The sequence below is a fragment of the Ochotona princeps genome, chromosome 27 (genome assembly GCF_030435755.1).
Source record: "Ochotona princeps isolate mOchPri1 chromosome 27, mOchPri1.hap1, whole genome shotgun sequence".
Lineage (NCBI taxonomy): Eukaryota > Metazoa > Chordata > Mammalia > Lagomorpha > Ochotonidae > Ochotona > Ochotona princeps.
The window spans coordinates 12,362,686-12,381,678 of NC_080858.1; the positions used below are offsets into that span (position 1 = coordinate 12,362,686).

At 39.0% G+C, this 18,993-nt stretch overlaps 1 protein-coding gene and 1 long non-coding RNA gene across 3 annotated transcripts in view; one reads left to right on the top strand and one right to left on the bottom strand.

The window, feature by feature from the left end:
* PDE3A (phosphodiesterase 3A) overlaps nt 1-18,993 on the bottom strand; it is a 244,735-nt gene that overhangs the window by 87,327 nt on the left and 138,415 nt on the right. Inside the window, exon 2 of the mRNA XM_058655656.1 lies at nt 6,249-6,299. Coding sequence (XP_058511639.1) covers nt 6,249-6,299 — 51 coding nt within the window. The remainder of the gene's footprint in view (nt 1-6,248; nt 6,300-18,993) is intronic.
* On the top strand, nt 3,857-6,131 carry LOC131478075 (uncharacterized). 2 transcript variants are annotated; one of them, XR_009244295.1, is made up of 3 exons: nt 3,857-3,921; nt 4,045-4,240; nt 5,846-6,131. It is a non-coding gene; the product is annotated as an uncharacterized LOC131478075 (long non-coding RNA). The 2 variants fall into 2 exon arrangements; XR_009244296.1 differs by having other exon boundaries at nt 5,930-6,131.

Here is an 18,993-nt window from a genome sequence, read left to right on the forward strand (position 1 = left end):
CTATATTCAAGGTATCCTATTATTCTTTTGTTCTTCTATTAAGTGAAAAGCAAAATGACAGGACTGTAAAATTAGTTCCCAGGAACTTCAAATGCAAAACACTCATATTAAATAGTTAAATTCTTATGTGTGTATCAGGGTATCAGCAACATAATAGAAGCATAACCATACACCTGATCAACTTGTCTCTGGCTTAAAGTCACAAAACTTTTAATCTTTCCTCTGTCAAATAATGTAACTATTACTTGAACTATTATGGGATCTAGAGACAAATGCCTATACTAACTACTGCTCACTTACTTGCTTAGTTTCACTTTAGGTAACACTCTGAAAGGCTGTGATCGGGCCACATAAGCATAATGTGGTGTACATGTCATGTGAATGATGCCATGGTCCTCAAGATAAGGAGGTCATTCAATAAGTACTACACATTGTGTCTCCTGATCTACCAATGGGGAGGGGGAATGAAAGTATTGTTGCCAGTGGCAATTTTCCCTTTTATTTCCATAGACTTGCTTGATTCCTGTTTATCAAAGCTCTTTGAAAGAGAGCAGGACCATTAACAAAGAGTGACTTAGTCAAGGTCATCTGTTAGCTTGCCAAAAACATGTGTTCCAGGCAACATGTGCAGGGACAGAGCCACACTCCTCAGGGAACTGCTCCAGCAAGCCCCCTGAATGCCTCTGTGTGAAACGGGTACATCTCCTCCCAGCCTGTTTTTCAGGATAGGGTTTCAACTGTGAGAGACCTGCTTTCAGGACAAATGGAAATGTTCTTCTTAATTGATGTGTCACAGAATTAAATGCAGAACCCCCAAAGGCTGGATGCTCAAATGCTGAAAGACAAATAAGCCCATTTCCCTGTATGAACTGTCAAAACTAATTAGATGACATTTACTTTTTTCTGCATGCATAGTGAGGACAGGCACTGACCTCCCCGCTTCTCAACTACAGGCAACTTTGTCTCTGAGGGGCCATGGACCAAGTCTTCATGCATTTTTTTATTATTACAACTAGAGTCTGGGGATTTGCTTCTGGCAATCTGGTGGGTAGAGACCAGGGATGCCACATGGGTGAGCAACTAGTGCTTTCAAGCGGTTTTCCCTTCTTTGAGGACCAGCAGAAATGTCTCTGCATCCTCTTGACACTGGGGTGCCATGGACAGTGTCAACAACACCCGCTGCCATGACCAATGTTCTAAGACTGTGTCTTACGAAGTTTTCTAGTGAAAATCAAAGACATGATATAAAATTGTGGCTAGATACAAGCAAGACTAGAAAAAGGGAGAAAAGTCAAAACAGATTTCCTCACAATGGTAGACTAAGATGTAAGATGTCTAGAGGAGGATCTAGCAGGCAAGCCAGCGGGTAAGATGGGTTTAATGTCTCTTGTTTTCACTACTGCACAAGATGGCTTTTTATCCGACAACTTTCAAGGTCGGAGCAGCTAGTGATTGGTAAACAATTTAAGATACTACACTGACTACAGGTCACTTTAAAATGTACTATCACTTTTAAATATACTTGTCATTTAAACTTTGCTTCACTAAATTATTCTGCTACCTTCCTGTATTGTATTTACAATACTTCAATTCTTCAAGAACATACAAACCAGACTCTTCTTATCTAAAGAGAAATTTCAATCACTTCAAAACTAGAAAAATCACTCAACAGCTATTCCTGAAATCATCTGAAGTCAAGTTACTGTTAGGAATGCAACAAGAATATATCACACGACTGAAGAACCTGCATGTCTTTATTGCTAAATGAATCCCGATGCCTCCCATTATATTAAAATGTGAGGAAGTCCAAAGATTCGTAAAAGAATTAGTGTTTCCCACAGCACCCTCAACTAAGTAACAAGTAAATTCTAGCCTCCCTGTAATGCCCCCCTCCTTCCTGTGGGCTTCTCAGTGGAGGACAACTTTTGAGTTGCTTCTCTTCATTTCCCATTGGAAACTTTTCTTTCGAGAATTGAGAGAAAAAGAAAATAAAAACATGGATTGCATTGTGAGAATGTCATGCCCAGACTGCATTTGGTATTACTGGGAATGCAGCCAGAAAGAAAATGTGCTGCATATTGCTGGAAACTTACCACTGAACATCTTTCTTATATTCAGATGATCTATTATCAGAAAGAAGATATTTTTAAAAAATACAGAAAGTATGAGGAAGAAAAACCAGCCAGAAAGCTGAGAGTGAGCTTACAAAGTTATACAACCAAATTACTGACAACAAAGTCAACTTAAAGAAAAACTCTGACGTGATTCACATGAAATCAGGTGTTCGAATTCACTTAAAGCAAGATAGGTATTTTTCTACATGGCAACTATTTGTTATTGAAGGTCCATTTTCTACAATTCTGTGGTTATGTATATATGATAAAATTTTGGAGGAAAAAAAGCAAACTTGGGAAAATCTCTTATTTATTAAGCACCGCAGAGGAAATGCCAGTGGATTGGAATGCTCTCATGGTAATGATTAAGGCCGACGTTAGAGCAAACTGCATGTTGCCAAAAGTTGCCTGGCAACTACGTGAAGGCAAAAGTTAAAGTTTTGTTCATTTTTCATTCCTCAAAAGCTAAAAGTGGACAAGAGATATTTTCAGTTTGTTACATTTGTTTAATTACACATTCATTTATTTGTAAACCAGAATGACTGAAAGATGAAGACAGAAAGAGATCTGTCATTTGCTAGTTTACTCTCCAAATGCCTGCCACAGTTGGGTTTGAGTTAAGCCAACCCAAGGCCAGGAGTCACAGAGGCTAACCTGGTCTTTGTGGATCCAGGCCTTCCCATTAGGAACAAAGCAGCACAGCCAGCACTGCAACAGGTGCTCCCAAATGGGGGTGGGGGAGGGAAGCGCATGTTACACAGTGGCCTAACCTGCTTCACAACACCACCAATCCCACACTCATGTTTTTAACAAAGTAAAACGTGCCAAAATATTCCTTTTAAGACAGCTTTGTTTCTTTTAACAGAAGTTGAGTCAGGCGGACTGACTCAGTCGTACATTTGAGACATTTAGTTGAGGATGGAAGCCCAGGTACCTGATAGGAAAACACAAAGAGATGCCACATGGACCACTATGCCATCAAGTGCCTTCTCTTCCCTGTATCACACCATTCTCTCAATCTTAACTCTTAAGAATTCAGTGTTTTCTTTTCCAACATGATTGTTTTCAACTGGAATTAAGATGCGTATCTCCCCTTAGCAAAAACAAACATACAAACAAAAAGTCACTCAACTCACTTCTGTTGCCATCTACTTCTACAAACCTTTCATCTAAAACAAAAATCCTGCAACAACAACCCCCATACGGGGTTATTCTCTTGCCAATTCCCATACTCTACTTTCCATAGGTGAGTCTATTGAAACTGTATTCCCCAAGTTCACTGATGCTCCCGTAATCCCGAATGCCAAAGTGATTCCAAGGTGTTGGTTTTTACTGAGTCTGGAGAGTGAATGAGCTTGTTGAAATAACCTGATAGCATGCACATATACGTGTACACACACACACGCACACACACACACCCCAGGTGGATTTCTTCCATCTGGTGGCTGGCTCACTCCATAAATACTCTACAAAAACTTGAGCTGGGTTAGGCAGAAGCCAAGAGGCAGAAACTCAACGTGGGTCTCCCATGTGGTTGACAAAGACCACATTACTTGCAACATAATGTGCCACCTCCTAGGATTCAAACACTATAAATGTGCCTAGGAACGCTTGGAAACAGTGATGTTGTCATGTAGGTTTCCTTCAAAGTCAGAACTTGCCCATTGCTGTACACGTAGAAGTACTGAAACTGAAAGCGATGTGAGTGAAACTTTGGAGTAGCAGTCAACTACTAAGAGATCTATGTGCAAATGAAATTCCCTCTGAGTGAAAGACTATACGTGTAATTCAAGGAAATGATAGTAAGGTAAGAAGGTTCCATGGTCAAAAACAGTACACTATAGTGTGGAAATACAATTAGATAAGAAGTCATTACATAATGCTCAATTTATGATATTCACCCAAATAACTTTTTTTTCCAATTTGAGAGGCAATGACACAGACTGACACAGTGTTCATCTGGTTCATGCCTCACACGTTCAGAAAAGCCAAGGCAAGGCCAGGCTGATGCCAGCAATGCAATCCAGATGGCAGTAAACCAAGAAACGGAGCCATTACTCCCTGTCTCCCAGGGTCTGAATAAGCAGGAAGCTGGACTTGAACCCAGGAACTCCATGATATGGGATGTGGGCATCTTAACTAGTGAACCAACTACCTACCCCTAATGAAAAATTTTCATATCATATTTGAAATTGTTTTATTTTAAATGAGTGTAGTTTTTCTTTTTATCTTGACAGTTTTACCTGAGATGAAGGATCAAAATGTGACATGGTATACTACTTTTATGGTAGTTATTCCGTCACTTGAAAGATCTAGAAAAGTCCTTCATGCACAAGTTATTTCATGCAAAAATTTGACATCCTTTGTTTTTTAGAACCACCTCAAACTTTGACTTTGCAATCAAGATATTATTTGTAAAGATATTTTGTGGGTGCTTATATGGAATTTTGAAATTTTCTAGCTATACACAAAAATTTGTAAATTTTATAATACTAATCTTTGGCATTTAAACTTTTTTTTTAGAGTCCAGCATCTTATTATCCAGATAAATTCAACAGTGGCATTTAAACTTAATACAAGTGACTGTATTTCTAGAAGACTATTTTTTTTAAATTATATTAACAAAATATTCAATCCTAACTTGACAAAGGCTATTATAATAAAAGTACAAAAATAATAAAATTACGTAAGAAAGACATCTCCAGAAGTTCATGAAAATGTGTTATGATAAGGCTATGCATGTAATTAATTTTTGGCAACAAAGTATCTTTTAATTCAATTCTTGCATGAACATTTTGAAATCATTACTCTGAAGTTCATCTCATGGCAGCCTGGTAAAAAGAAATATTTGAATTTACAATACTGTGCCATTTTCCCAATGACCTAAATTAATACAGTCATCTATACCAACTTTAAAATTTTTTGAATTTACTTATTTATTTATTGGAAAGGCAGGTTTATAGAGATGGAGATACAGTGAGAAAGATCTTCCATCAATGCTTACCTCCCCAAATGGCCACAACAGTCGGAGTCGAGCCGATCCAAAGCCAGGAATTCTTACTTCTACATGGGTGCAGTGTTTCAAGGTTTTGGCCTATCTTCCACTGCTTTCCCAAATCACAAGGAGGGATGTGGATGAGAAGTGGAGCAGCCATGACACAGGCCAGCACCCATAAGGGATACTAGCACTTCCAAGAAGGAGGATTAGCCAACTGAGCCATCGTGCTGAGCCCCATCCATACGAATTTAATATAAGATGATGTAAGGTTCATAGAATACTTGGGGAAACCCTTACATCAAAATGAAGATTCAATATAGTACAGTATTGTATATTCAACTTCTTTTTACCATATTTTCAGTGAGAATTATAAAGCATCAGCAAAAAGAGATAACAATTTCTATGCTCTTATTACTTGGCTTGTTCACAGTCAGGTAAACACAGGCTGCCACAAAATGAACTACTTTTATTTTTCTTCACAAAATACCCCAGGAGGACAGATGATTTCCTTCGTGTAAAACTCAGCCTTTATTCTGAGGCAGAGCAATTATGGAAGTAAAACAAATCCACATTGTCTAATTAGGTCATTAAAAAGCATAAATGCGTCATGGAAGCTTTTCTTGTTGCCTAAGACATAAAGTAAAACAATGAAAACAGTCTGGTAATATAGAAAGGTTTAGGATTTGTTTCTTTTAAAAAATAATGGGTCCTTTCATGTTTCTACTTCCCTTAGATGAAGACAGCTAATTTAGAGAGAAAATCTTCTAATTAGTTCAGTTTCCTCTGATTATATTTCAAAATATTTAACCCAAAACAGGAAGATAGAAGAAGAAAATACAAGGGAAATTATCACAGGAAGTGAGGAAAATGAAGAGTGCGGGCTGCTGATCAGACAAGATGACCATCAAATCTACATTCAGATCAACACTGACAATCTGGGAATCTTAGGAGGAATATTCAGTGTTTGCCCTTGGGGCTTGAATCCCAGACTTTAATTACAGTTAACTTAAATAAAAACAAATGGCATGATTATTTTGCCTCTTCCTTTCCCTACTTCTATTTGTTGAATTTCAGAAAACTCATGGCCCTTAAGGTTAAGAAACAAAATGAGACAGAGGAAATGAAAATACACTTACCTGGGGCCCCCTTAGTCCTCGTTTGTGGTCCCATTCCGAATGTCCCATGAGCTGTAAAAAAGATGATGACAATGGTAAATTCAGTATTGTGCTTGACAAATATTTGTACTCTTTTTAATTAAGAATAACTAGTTTTCTGAATCTGTGTGCTTTTAGTAACATGTTGGACAGTCATGACAACAAACAAACGGTTAGTTTGATAGCTACAGTTTGAACCATAAGTTGTTTGGAAAGTATTTTACTACCACCCTGTGACAGAAGGGGTCTGCTTAAGAATAGCTTTCCTGCCTTCGTCAGGAATATCCCAGAATGCCTGCACACTGTTTAGTCCCACTTGTATATGATTATTCTTCCCATTTATTAGGAAAATATGCCAAGTAATCCACATGACTCGTTTAATCCACTCACATACATGATATAAACCCAAAGGCTGAAATATTTCAATAATTTTTAACTTTCCTCGATAATATCACAAACTTATGAACACTTTAAAAAATAAACCTATCTCATGTAACATAGGCTTTTAAGACCTTCATAAAAATTACATCAGACATGGTCAGAACTCAGTAAGTGAAGAATAGAACGATATAATTTTAAACCACTCATTTTAAACAAGATACAGTAAACCACTATAAGCCTTGGAATTATTGCAATGATTTACAATTTGGAAAACATACAATACTGGGTGAATCAGCCAAGATAATAGTTACATAAAATGAAGTGCTTTCATAGTTGATATGTTTTAGGGCTTTCATCACTTTTAATGGAGATTCACTGGCATTACATCTCTTAGTTAAGATTAATGTAAATTTAAAGCTAATAAGGTAAATGAGATAAACAGTACGCCATAGAAACATACAAATTAGAAACATTTGTTGTTCCCTGGCATCCTCCAAAACTATTTTTCACACATTTCAATCCTCTGCCATTGTCACGAGGTCACAGGACTATCTTCTGAGTATAAGCACTAGGGAAACGACACCACACTCTTGTGAGAAGAGCATTTACAGCAGGTTGACCTGGTCAACAGGAAACATACACATCCTTCTGAAGATGACCACCATCCTTCCAAGTGAGTTTAACAGCACCGGGATCACTTGGTGGATGGCCAGTGGAGGTATCACAACTCAAAGAGCTACATCAAAGCTTCAGCCACACGTGATACTCAATAATATGCTGAGGCTGCTGGACAATAGCAGGAAATCCAGAGGGTAACATTATGCCAGGATCAGTGTTACAATTAAAAAGATGATGTTTTTATATACATCAACTTACTGCTCTCTGCTATTCACTGCCTTAAATATGACAAATTTTCAGTCACAACACACAACATTCATAACATAGGCTTCAGTGGACTGCCTAAGAGTAGATTCACCGGACTTTGCAAATCAGAGCTTATAAAGTGGGTCTTCCAAAAGTTACTGCCTGAATCTTTTTTTTTTTTTTGAGGCATAAAACAGGATGGTTTCCCAAATATTTGCTAATATTGTACACAAATCAACATGAGGCCTTTTGAGTAAGAAATTGCATTATTCTATCTATACATACACCTGTATTAAAATTACCTTTATGTTATACTTGGAATTTTTCAAATGCATACCACTGTTACTTGTGTTCAAAATAATAAAAAATGTTCCTGAAATTTACATAGTCTGTGAAATAAAGCAATTAGCATTGTAACTGATAAATGAGACACCACAATATTCTCTAGTCAATTAAAAAGGCGTCAAAGACAATAAACAGGACTTTATTTTCTTTATTTGATGTGAGGAAATCATACAAAAACTTAACCACTACAATTTTAATTTTAATTAAAATAATCTGGGACAAAATGTAGTTTTCATTAATTCAGCAATGTGCAGATGGTGTCTATTACTGTACCCGCCGTAATTTTTTTCTAAACACAGAGAAAGAAGCAGTGATGGTGCTGAGGGCGGGGCTGATGTCAGGGAGGCTTTTCAAGTGTTCCAGCACCCTGGGTACCCGCTGGGGCTGGATGAGGAAAAAGTGGGGAGCTGGAGAGTGACGGTGATCTTAGGACACAGGACAGTCCAAACGCCGCTGCCTGTTTGCACACAATCCCTTATACCGTCATTCAGACTGTGGACTAAAGGCAAAAGCCAAAAGAACGCTTTCAGTATTCTGAGAACCCATTCATAGCGTGATGTATTGACTCGTTTAACGTTGCCGATGACTCAAAATAAAATTAAGTTTCCAGTCACTAGTAATAAAATGTTTTCCAAAGTACTACTGCATAGAACTTTCTTGATCACCACTGTCATGACTATCGATAACAGCCAACAAAAAGAATGTCCAGCCTGGCACAGTAGCCTAATGGCTAAATCTTCGCCTTGCAACTGCTAGGATCCCAAATGGGTGCTGGTCTGTGTCCCAGCTGTTCCACTTCCCTTCCAGCTCCCAGCTAGTGGTCTGGTAAAGCAGTAGAGGATGACTCAAAGCCCCCACATAGAAGACCCAGAAGAAGCTCCTGGCTCCAATCAGCTCAGCTCTGGCTGCTGGGGCCACTTGGGGAGGGAATCAGTGAAAGGAAAAGCTTTCTAGCGCTCCTCTCAGTAAACCTGTGTTTCCAATTAAAAAAAATCCTTAAAAAAAAAACCTCAGTTACTACAAACAGTAAACATGACATATGCGCAATGAAATGACTTTCAGAAGTAAGTGGAAAACTGATGTTTACATTTTATCAACAAGAAGCAGATAGGATTAATGGTAAGTTGCAGGTGAGGTAAGCAGTGATCTGACATTGTTGTGGGAGTAGACACAAAATAACAGGTCACGGACAATGTAAAATAGAAGGGGAAACTGATGACTTTTTCTTCCTAACTTTGTTACATGTGAATTAGGCTTCCAAAATAAATCGAGAACAGCAAATTGCCTAACAATTCTAGGAAAAAGAAAATCTATGAAGATACACTGTCTTAGTAAAAGGAATGCTTATGATTTTATGATTCATTATTTAAAATGGCTGGGAATACAACACAGAAGAATCAGACTGCAAAATGATTTTTAAAACCACTGTGTAAGAGACTAAAATACATTGTAGGAGTCAGCATTGAGTTACAAATTAAAGCAATGAAGTGCTGGTTTGAGTCCCAGCTGCTCTCTAGTTCTGATCCAGGGACCGGCTAATGCTCCCGGGAAGGCAGCAGAAGATGGCTTTAGCACCGGAACCCCTGACAGTCCTGTGGCAGACAAGGATGGGATTCCTGGCACATGGCTTCAGCCTGGCCTCGAGCTGGGTATTGTAAGCTTCAGGGAAGTGAACCAGCAGACAGAAGATCTCTGTCTCTCCTCTCTGTCTCACCACAACTTTCAAATAAATGAATATATTCTACTCGATCAGAGTATATGGTTATTTAACTCAGGGAGAAAAAAAAAAAAGACTACCATCTCTCTGCATCTAAAAAAAAAAAATCCCTCTTGGCTACTGGGCTGTAATTATCCCTCGGAGTAATGACATTTTCACAAGCATCTTACCAGAAGATCTGGGGATACAGAGGTTACCAAGGTTAGGCCTACACATGGCAAACAAAATCTTTCCACTGATGAGGGACTTCTATTTAAAAAGGGACTCCTGCCTCCCTTCTCAGCTCCCATCCACCAAGACTCACACACAGAGTTCCCCCTCCTGGTTTCCCCCCCACCCCCAGCAAACAAATGTCACTTCCTTGACAAGACTCAGAATGTGTTATAGACAACATTTTGAAAATCCAAGCTTCTTGACGCTGTCATTTTCACCCCTTTGGAATAAATTCTTCCCTCTTCCATTTTTAATAATAAGTTTCTACATCTCAGTCTTCAGCTAAGATTATGCTGCAGAGGACTGGGTTCCAAGGAAAACAGAACTGCTGCCAAGGGCAGAATTTAAAAAGTTCACAGGAGAAGCACCGGAGAAGCCAGCCTGGAAACACGAGTTTCATCCAAGAAGAGATTATTTTTAATAATAGCGTGAGAAATGAGGAGAACTGAAAGGACTGTTCTGTAGGGGCATGGTTTTCCTTCAATATTTATAGACATTCCCTGTGATATTTTCTCCTGTTTGCATTCTTATGTGAAAATTAGGGGAGGACATTTGGTATAATGCTTAAGAAAATGCTGTTCAGGATGCCCATAGAGAAGTGTGAGAGTCTGAATTCTGGATGTGCTCCTCATTCCAGCTTCCTGGCACACAGCAGGTGCCAGGTCACTCAAGTAGCTGGGACTCCCAGCTCACTCCCACAGGACATCTGCATGGAATTCCCAGCTGCTGTCCTCAGCCTGGCCTGTTCCTATGTGTAGTGCACACTTTGAGAGTGAACCACTGTGTGGGAGATCTCTTTCTGACTCTGCCTTTAAGACTGGTAATAAATAATGATTATAAATAAGAGCCCTTTTAGGGAATTCTTGGGAGAAAAAAAATCACCACAGCAACTGATGAAGGAATGAGAAGTGCTCTAACCATGACCTGTGGCCAATATAAAGGGATTCTTTGTACATACTTCAGGGAGGTAAAAAGATTTGATACATGAACACAAAGGTGAAGACAGGAACAGAAAAAACTTGCATCTTTACATCACTCTCAAGAAATTGCATTTTGTTTACTGAATATAAAAACTACACAGGTAAGGATACAAAAGTCACTATACAACTATTTGTTTATTGATTAAGTAGGTACATGTTTATCTATTATGTGCCAGGAAGTGTTCCGTGCACAACTCAACAGAAAAAGATTCATCTCTGTTCCCCTGGCTCATCACAGGGAACTAACATATGAGAGAAATACATGGACATAAAACACACAGCAATGATAACACTAAAAAGCAGCTGAGAGTACCACAACAGGCTTGAGAATGAGTGACTGTGGCTGTAGGGCCTGGGAGCACAGCTAAGCTTCTAATAGGAGATATTATAACAAGACGTTTTTATCAGGTAACAGTATGAAGAGACCCAGACCCACCTAGCTTTGGGAAGAGCGAGCCAGATTCATCTGTGCAAGGCCTCTCGAACCAGAATGAGAATGGGTCAGTGAAACAGCAACAAAGTATTTCAAGCTACACCTTAAAAAGTGGTGAAGTATGTACAATCACTTTCATGTGTTAACACAAAATTAGTCCAGAAGTTAATTCGCTCTATAACCAAAAATCACAAGCAATATTCTCCAGATAAATAAACAATTCATCAGGGGTTCTCCTTTCTCCGAATTCTAATGTCTGTTCAATGCAAGACTTGAGCGGAACCTCAGCTACAATCCACAAAGGCAAGTGTAGGTTAGCACCAACACGCGGCACAATTTGACTGGACCTGTGCATATGTGTTTCATTTTCCAAGAGTCATAAAACACCAAGGGGCAGGCGGCGGGTGATGAGTTTTAACTACACATTTCATGGAACAGGCACGGAGCTTTCAATTTGATAAGCAGGTTTAAAGCTTTGCAATTTGCCAAGTTGCTTTAGATTGTTCCTTGGCTTGTGCTGTCCTGCAAGCTCTTAGTTACTGAACATGTCCCCAGAATCCCACATGAGAGAACGGACCTGAATGGCTTGCTGCATACAGATTCTACCAAAAGGCAGAGCCTTCCAGGGAGAAGATCTGCAACAGAGCTTAGGCGAGAGCAGTCCTTGCAGGGAATCACACTCTAAGCCCATGTCTTTTGCAATAGATGGAGTAAGAATGCCAAGCCTATTGCTTTCTTGGGGGAAGGCATAATGTGTATCTCACTGGGTCTGAGGCTGAGGCCAAAAAGAGTGAAAGAATCCTAGAAGATCTCAAGGCGGCATTCATCAGCCGTCTGGGGTTCTGAAGTGGGAGTCAGGATCCAGGCAGACCTAATACAGATGGTGCTGGACATCACTTATCTTCCTTTATAACTGAATTTAAACCTAGTGGACCACAGCAGCTTCCCTTGTGTAAACCAGACAGAATTATGGGGCTGAAACTCATGAACAGACCCCACATGTTCATCACAACTCCCCCGCAGACCAATTCCACTCTGTCTAGTTTCATCAAATGAGGTCAGACTCATTCAAGATTCTGTGCGAAGGAAGAGGACCTTACTGCATTCTACAAAAAGCCCACAGTACAAAACTCTGCATCAGGTATATTCAAGAGACAACTTTTTCCAAGTAGCAGCATTTTCTATGTATTATTTTTACTTTTAAGTTCCATTTATATGTTTGAAAGGCAGAGTAGCAGAGAGGGAATAGTCGATTGGGCACTACAAATTAATGATATCCTAAAACGTAGGCTTTGGAAGGACATGCAAGGCATAAGTGCATAGCAAATTACACATGATATGTTTAATATAGAATTATTTACTAGCACATCAACTTAGCACTATTTATTCCTGCATTCACCCACTCACTCCTTCCTATAATCTCTGAATAAACAGTATTAGGTGTGTGCTTGTGTGTGGATGCATCTAGCTCCATGCTGTAGAGGCAGAACAAGTGTTTGTGTAGTAAGTCTAACAGCTTAATAAGAACTTGAGGTACCTTCTGAATCATTAGTACTGTAGCATAGTAGGTAAGCATGTGAGCTCTGTAAGCAAAAGTTGACTGGTTTACATGTACTTCTAGCATATTCAATGTCACTAAACACATGGCCTTGAATAAATTAATGTCTTTGTGTGTTACTTCCAAAATGTGTAGCATTTACTTACTCATAGCATCTAAAAATGACTTCATAATCAAGATTCATGATCAACAGTCACTAAATGCTAGCTGTTTACATTTTACCATTATTTATAATTATATACGGGGCTGCGTGATAGCCTAGTGGATAAATCATTATCTTGCATATGCTGGGAGCCCATAAGGGCACCGGTTTGTATCCCAGCTGCTCCACTTCCCATCCAGCTCCCTGCCTGTCGCCTGGGAAAGCAGTAGAGGATGGGCTCAGCCCCAGCCTATGGAGCTAGTTGGGCAGTGAACCAATGGATGGAAGATCTTTCTCTCTGTATCTGCTCCTCTCTGTATATCTGCCTTTCCAATGAAAATAAAAATAATAAATCTTAAAAAATAATATATTACTTAGGCATAACTGCATTTTTCATTGAGAATAGTTCAGAACATATATTAATGCACTGCTGCTTTATGCTAATCCAGAATGAGAAAAACCCATTCCTTGACAAAGCCAACACACAATTTACTTTTACTTAATTACATTTATAATTAAAACTTTGTGCATCATTACTCGGAATAACATGTAACATATGTGCATGACCATTGAGTGTACTGAATCAGATGGTTTTCGGCCTAACAGTGAGTAAGTCCAAGTTCTAACATTACTGAGTTCCCTGGTCAGAGGCCCAGGATGGCTTCATCTTCCTTGTTCATCAATGGTAAGAAAAGACTCAAACAATGAACACAAAACTTACCAACTGGGGCAAATGTTATGACTAAGTCTATTCAATGTGGCAAAGATGTGTATCATTAAATATATAAACTGAAATTGTTTCAAAACACAATCAAATTTCCAACAAAAATGACAGGTCTATAAAACCAACCAACTAACCAACCAGAAAGAAACAAACAGGAACCAAACTCCAACCCAATGGTTCTCAAACCACAATTAAAAGCCCTAACTTTTATGTAGACAAAACAAAACAGCTTTCTTGTGAAATACTACACAAAGCATTATGGTTCCAATTTATTAACTGTACGAACTCTACTTCAGGTAAAACCACACCTCTAACCTGCACTGAATGTGGCCATAAATCTGTATTTTACAGTTTGTTAAACTGCTTCTTGCATTATTTCTGCCAACTTTGGTAATTCAGTAGGAAGCAGTGAAGAAAAATAAAGCCTTTGTTTATTATTTCTAGCTCGTCATAGGTTGTTTTTCAACTGGATCATGCTACTATTTCTCTATATTCCCTTTACATTTATATTCTGTTTATATAATGACTTATCAAAGGACTCATTCAATGCTATTTGCCCCAGAAAATTATTAAAAGTCAGACAAAATCATTCTGGCAATTTCATGAGAGTAATCTATGAAACTGATCTCTTTTCTTAGGGGAAAAAAATGGAAATCCTAGGGAAAATAATTAAATCCAGGCACAGCCTGACTTGTGGTAAGAAATGTTTGAGTCCTTTCACTTGGGTAGCTTCTTTATTTTTCTATCAAATATTCTGACATTCTACATTAGTAAATATAATTTGTTAAATCCTAGCATTATTACTGATAATGTGTGTGTCAGAAAATGGAAAAACTACTTTGCTCTCCAAATAGGTAAAACTTATTGACATATACAATCATACATAAAACAGCTTCTTAAACTTTCGAATGAAACGAAATAAATTACATGAAGCCAAAAATTTCCCACTTAAACTCTCATTGTAAGATATGGTATTTCTTAAAAACCAATAAATGATGATTTTTCATTTAAGTCTTAACGTGTGATTTTGAATTCATCTTTATGTGTTTTAACTTTCAATTTCAGAATTGCTTTGACTTTTATAATTGACAAAAAGATACTGTGTTCATTCTATGCACTTTAATAGGGTCAATGATATTTTTCTAAAAATAGTCATTGCAAAATTTTCAGTCTTATTTCTTTTAATGCGCTGACAAGATTTTCCTCAGCGTAAAAAGAAGACTCCAGCAAAAAGAGAAACTTTCAAATATTTTCCACGTTGCTCTTTCCTGTCCAAACAGTTTTACTTTGAGAGGTTGTTATGAACAGGACAGAACAACACTGAGCATCCCCAAAAAGTTCATGGAAAAGTGGAAAAGTTAATTTTAGTGTGCAATAATTTTGAAATTCATGTTTTTCACTTTTACCCTGTTGGTGAATTTTTAAAAAATGATCCTATGTTCAGTTCCATCACTTATAAAATGGGAATCATAACAGATAACATATTTCACAGTTATTATGAAGCTCAGAAGAGGTAATCAATGAAGGAGTGATCAATGGTTTTCATTTGTTTTCTAATTAAATTTGAGCTCACTGCAATAACTCAAGGCATGGATGCAATTTCTCTTGCCCAGAGTGAAATCTTTCATTTCTTAGTATTGCTGGCCATTTTTTATCCTGCACGTTTCATTTCATTTTTTTTAAAGATTTTATTATTATTGGAAAGCCGGATATACAGAGAGGAGGAGAGACAGAGAGGAAGATCTTCCATCCGATGTTTCACTCCCCAAGTGAGCCACAACGGGCCGGTGCGTGCTGATCCGAAGCCGGGAACCAGGAACCTCTTCCGGGTCTCCCACGCGGGTGCAGGTTCCCAAAGCTTTGGGCCGTCCTTGACTGCTTTCCCAGGCCACAAGCAGAGAGCTGGATGGGAAGTGGAGCTGCCGGGATTAGAACCGGCGCCCATATGGGATCCTGGGGCTTTCAAGGCGAGGACTTTAGCCACTAGGCCACGCCGCCGGGCCCACATTTCATTTTAAATAGTACTTCCTCAGAGACATCTTTCAAGATTGACAAAGTGTTCATCATCTATCCAGCCAGCCAGCCAGCCAGCCACCTACTCACTCATCCATCCATCCAACTACCTGTCTATTCATCCTACACTAAGAAACAGGAACGGAGTACCTGCTCTATGCCAGGCCTGTCCTAGGTGCTAGGATTAAAAAAGAAATCAGCAAGACTAGTGCTACCTTCATCACTCCGTTCATCCCTAAGCATATGATCATGCCTATTTTGAAAAAAGGGAAGGGAAGTCAATTACATGTCTCAACTTCAATTTGTTTACAGATGATAAGGTCGAAGAGCAAAATCATGGCTAATCAGATACATGCAGAAGTCATCAAGGGAAGCTTGCAATAAAACTGCTTTAAAAAGGTTATGCCTGATGAGTCTGTTTTAACTTTCTGCCTTCCTACTCTTTCTGCTTGGAAACAAAAGAGGATTTTGCAGACAAAACAATGTGATATCTAATGTAAACCAATTATGAGGGACAGAAGATGATCCCTTCCTCAATAGCCAGGAAAATCTCAGCTTTGAGTCTCACCTGAGCACATGTGTATATACACACACACACACACCATGTCTGTTTTTGTTGTTTAATGAAAGATAAGCAGCAATGGCAGGCCTCAAACAACCCCAAGAAGGGCCCTGGAAATGGAAACGAAATAGATCTATGGAATTTACTCACGTGCGACCCCAAAGGAAAAGCCAACACTCGAAGTGATAGAAAGCAGAACCACCTAAGCTACTGTAGTTTGATTCTCCCCACATGTGTAACACATATATCAAACTCAGACTCCTGAACTAATCCAACATAGTATAAACAATTTGTGGATACCTCAATCTCCTTTGCTGTCATTTATCTGGATCTAGAACTTTAAAAAAAATCACCATTTTATTATAAAAAGCATTAAATGAGGAAAGTCTGAAAAATTCATGCAAAATTTGTATTATAAAAAGTGTACACTAATTTTTTAAATAGCAAAGAATTTATCTTTTATTTATTTTTTCCCACTTTTTACACACCTAGATGCATACAGTACTATGGCAATAGATAAAACCACTTGACATCTTAGAGTAAAAAAAAGCTGTCTGATCTGGTACCATAGCAGAGGAAGGAGGGCAAAACAAATTGATCAACTACCCAAATCAAGTGTTGGCAGGAAGTTTATGGGCCCATAGAGACTCTAAGTTTGACTTTGTCAGCCAATGGGCCTCAGAAGAATTTCCTCCTTCTTGAAGTGGCAAGATTGACAGCATTTCAGAACAATCGAAACCACCTAAGCAGAACTCTCAGAGCATGCGCCACACTGGGGACTCTGGGATGACATCGGATGGCTATTCCCTACCCCGTGGTACTGAGGTGGTTGGGAAGCTGGGTGCATCTTCTCCCCTTTTCTCCTCTCTCCTCCCCACAAAAAAAATAGGAAGGAAAAAGAATATCAATGTTCTAACCCACTTTCCCCTCACCCTCGACCCTTCCCAACCTAAACAAGTGTGTAAATATCATCAAAACTAAATTTTAAAACAAACAAACTGCATGGGCATTATGGCACATCAGGTCAAGATGCTATCTGGGACAAGCAAATCCCCAGCAAAGCCCTGGCGACTCTGACTCATTGTTCAGCTTCCTACTCATGCACCTGCTGGGAGTAGATAGTGATACAAGTGTTTGGGTCCCTGCCATCCACATGGGAAACCCGTGTGGAGTTCCTGACTCCTAGCTTCAGTCAAGCACAATTCTGGCTGTAACAGACTTCTGGTAGAAGGACTAGAAAATGGAAGAGTATCTCTCTGCCACTCTGCCCTCCTGAAAACAAAAATTTTAAAGGAAAAGAATGTTTCTGAATATGTTACAGAATATAATATTTATTCGTAGTTGTTTTAGTGAGACAAATTAGAAACAAATCTTAGAAATGCTGAGCTGGAAAGTGGCTATCTGTCATGCAGAATGCCAGAGGTCTTTTAATTTTGTAACCTCAGAAACAAACAGCATTTGTCAAAAACAGCATGCATTAGAAACTGAGCTCATTTGCTGTGCAGCATCTTGTGTGCCAGGTACAACCTGGGAAACAATGAAATTAAGAATTTTGTTTTTCAGGGGGCAGAGGCTGGACCTTGCGGTTAAGACATGTCACATCCGAGTGTCTGGGTTCCTCTCTGAGCTCTATGCCCTGACTACAGCTCCCTTGGCAGTGGTAATGCCCCAGTACTTGGCCCAGAACTGTCAACATCATGGGAAACTCCATCTGATTTTCCTCTCCCTGGCTTCAACACCAGGCCACTGGGACCATCGCAGGCATCTGGGAAGTGAACCAGCAGATAAAGGTGTTTGTGTGTCTCTCATTCACTCTGTTTCTGCCTCTTACATTCTATTTTTTTTTTCTTAAAGAATTATGTTGTTCACAATTTATTGCCTTAAATTAAGAGAGGATAATTGCTATTCAAAGACAAGTACTGCTAAATGAATCACGAAAATGAACACTAACCTTAAAATTTAGCCTTTGAAATAATCTGATTCCTGTTTATAAAACAGAGTGGGAATGGAGGAAATATTCTTAAATCAATCTGATTTTAAAATGTCTTGCATCAATACAGAAATTTGCTGACCCAATGATAAAAACTATCCAGTTAAAAAGTAGAAACAATTATAAAGCAGACATTTGCCCACAGAAAGTATGTGAACAGACAGCCAAACAAGCAGATGAAGAGACATTCAAAATAATTAGCTCCTGGGGACTTGGAAATGAATACCACGAAGAGCCAGCACTTTGCACTAACCAGGATAACAGTAACAATCTTTCTCTAAAGACTGGTTAATCAATTAACTTGAAAGCAGAGCAACAGAGACAAACAGTGAGAGTGGGTATCCACCCACTGACTCAGCACCCAAATAACTGTAATGATTAAAGGCTGAGCCAACCAAAACCAACAGCCAGGGACATCATCCTAGTCGTCTTCACTGGCGACAGGGGTCCACGCGCTCAGGCTGATTTCTGCTGCTGTCTCAGGTACATTAGCAGGAAGCTGGATTTAAACAGTGAGCAGGTGCTCCAACTGAGAATGCCTGGGTCACTAGTGACACCTTGATCTGCTGTGCCACAATACTGACTCCATAAAGCAAAGAAATCCTAGCTTTAAATGTATAGAAAGAATCATATATTGACAACATTGGCCAGCTAGTGCCAAACAGCGGATGTTGCAAATTCAATTCACACATGAACATGTATAACACATACACATGTACAGGCATACGCAGGGGACACAGAGAAGTGTCCTACGCTGCTTCTATTCTCAAAGTCTCTGCCCACAGCCTACTTCCTGACAGAGCCT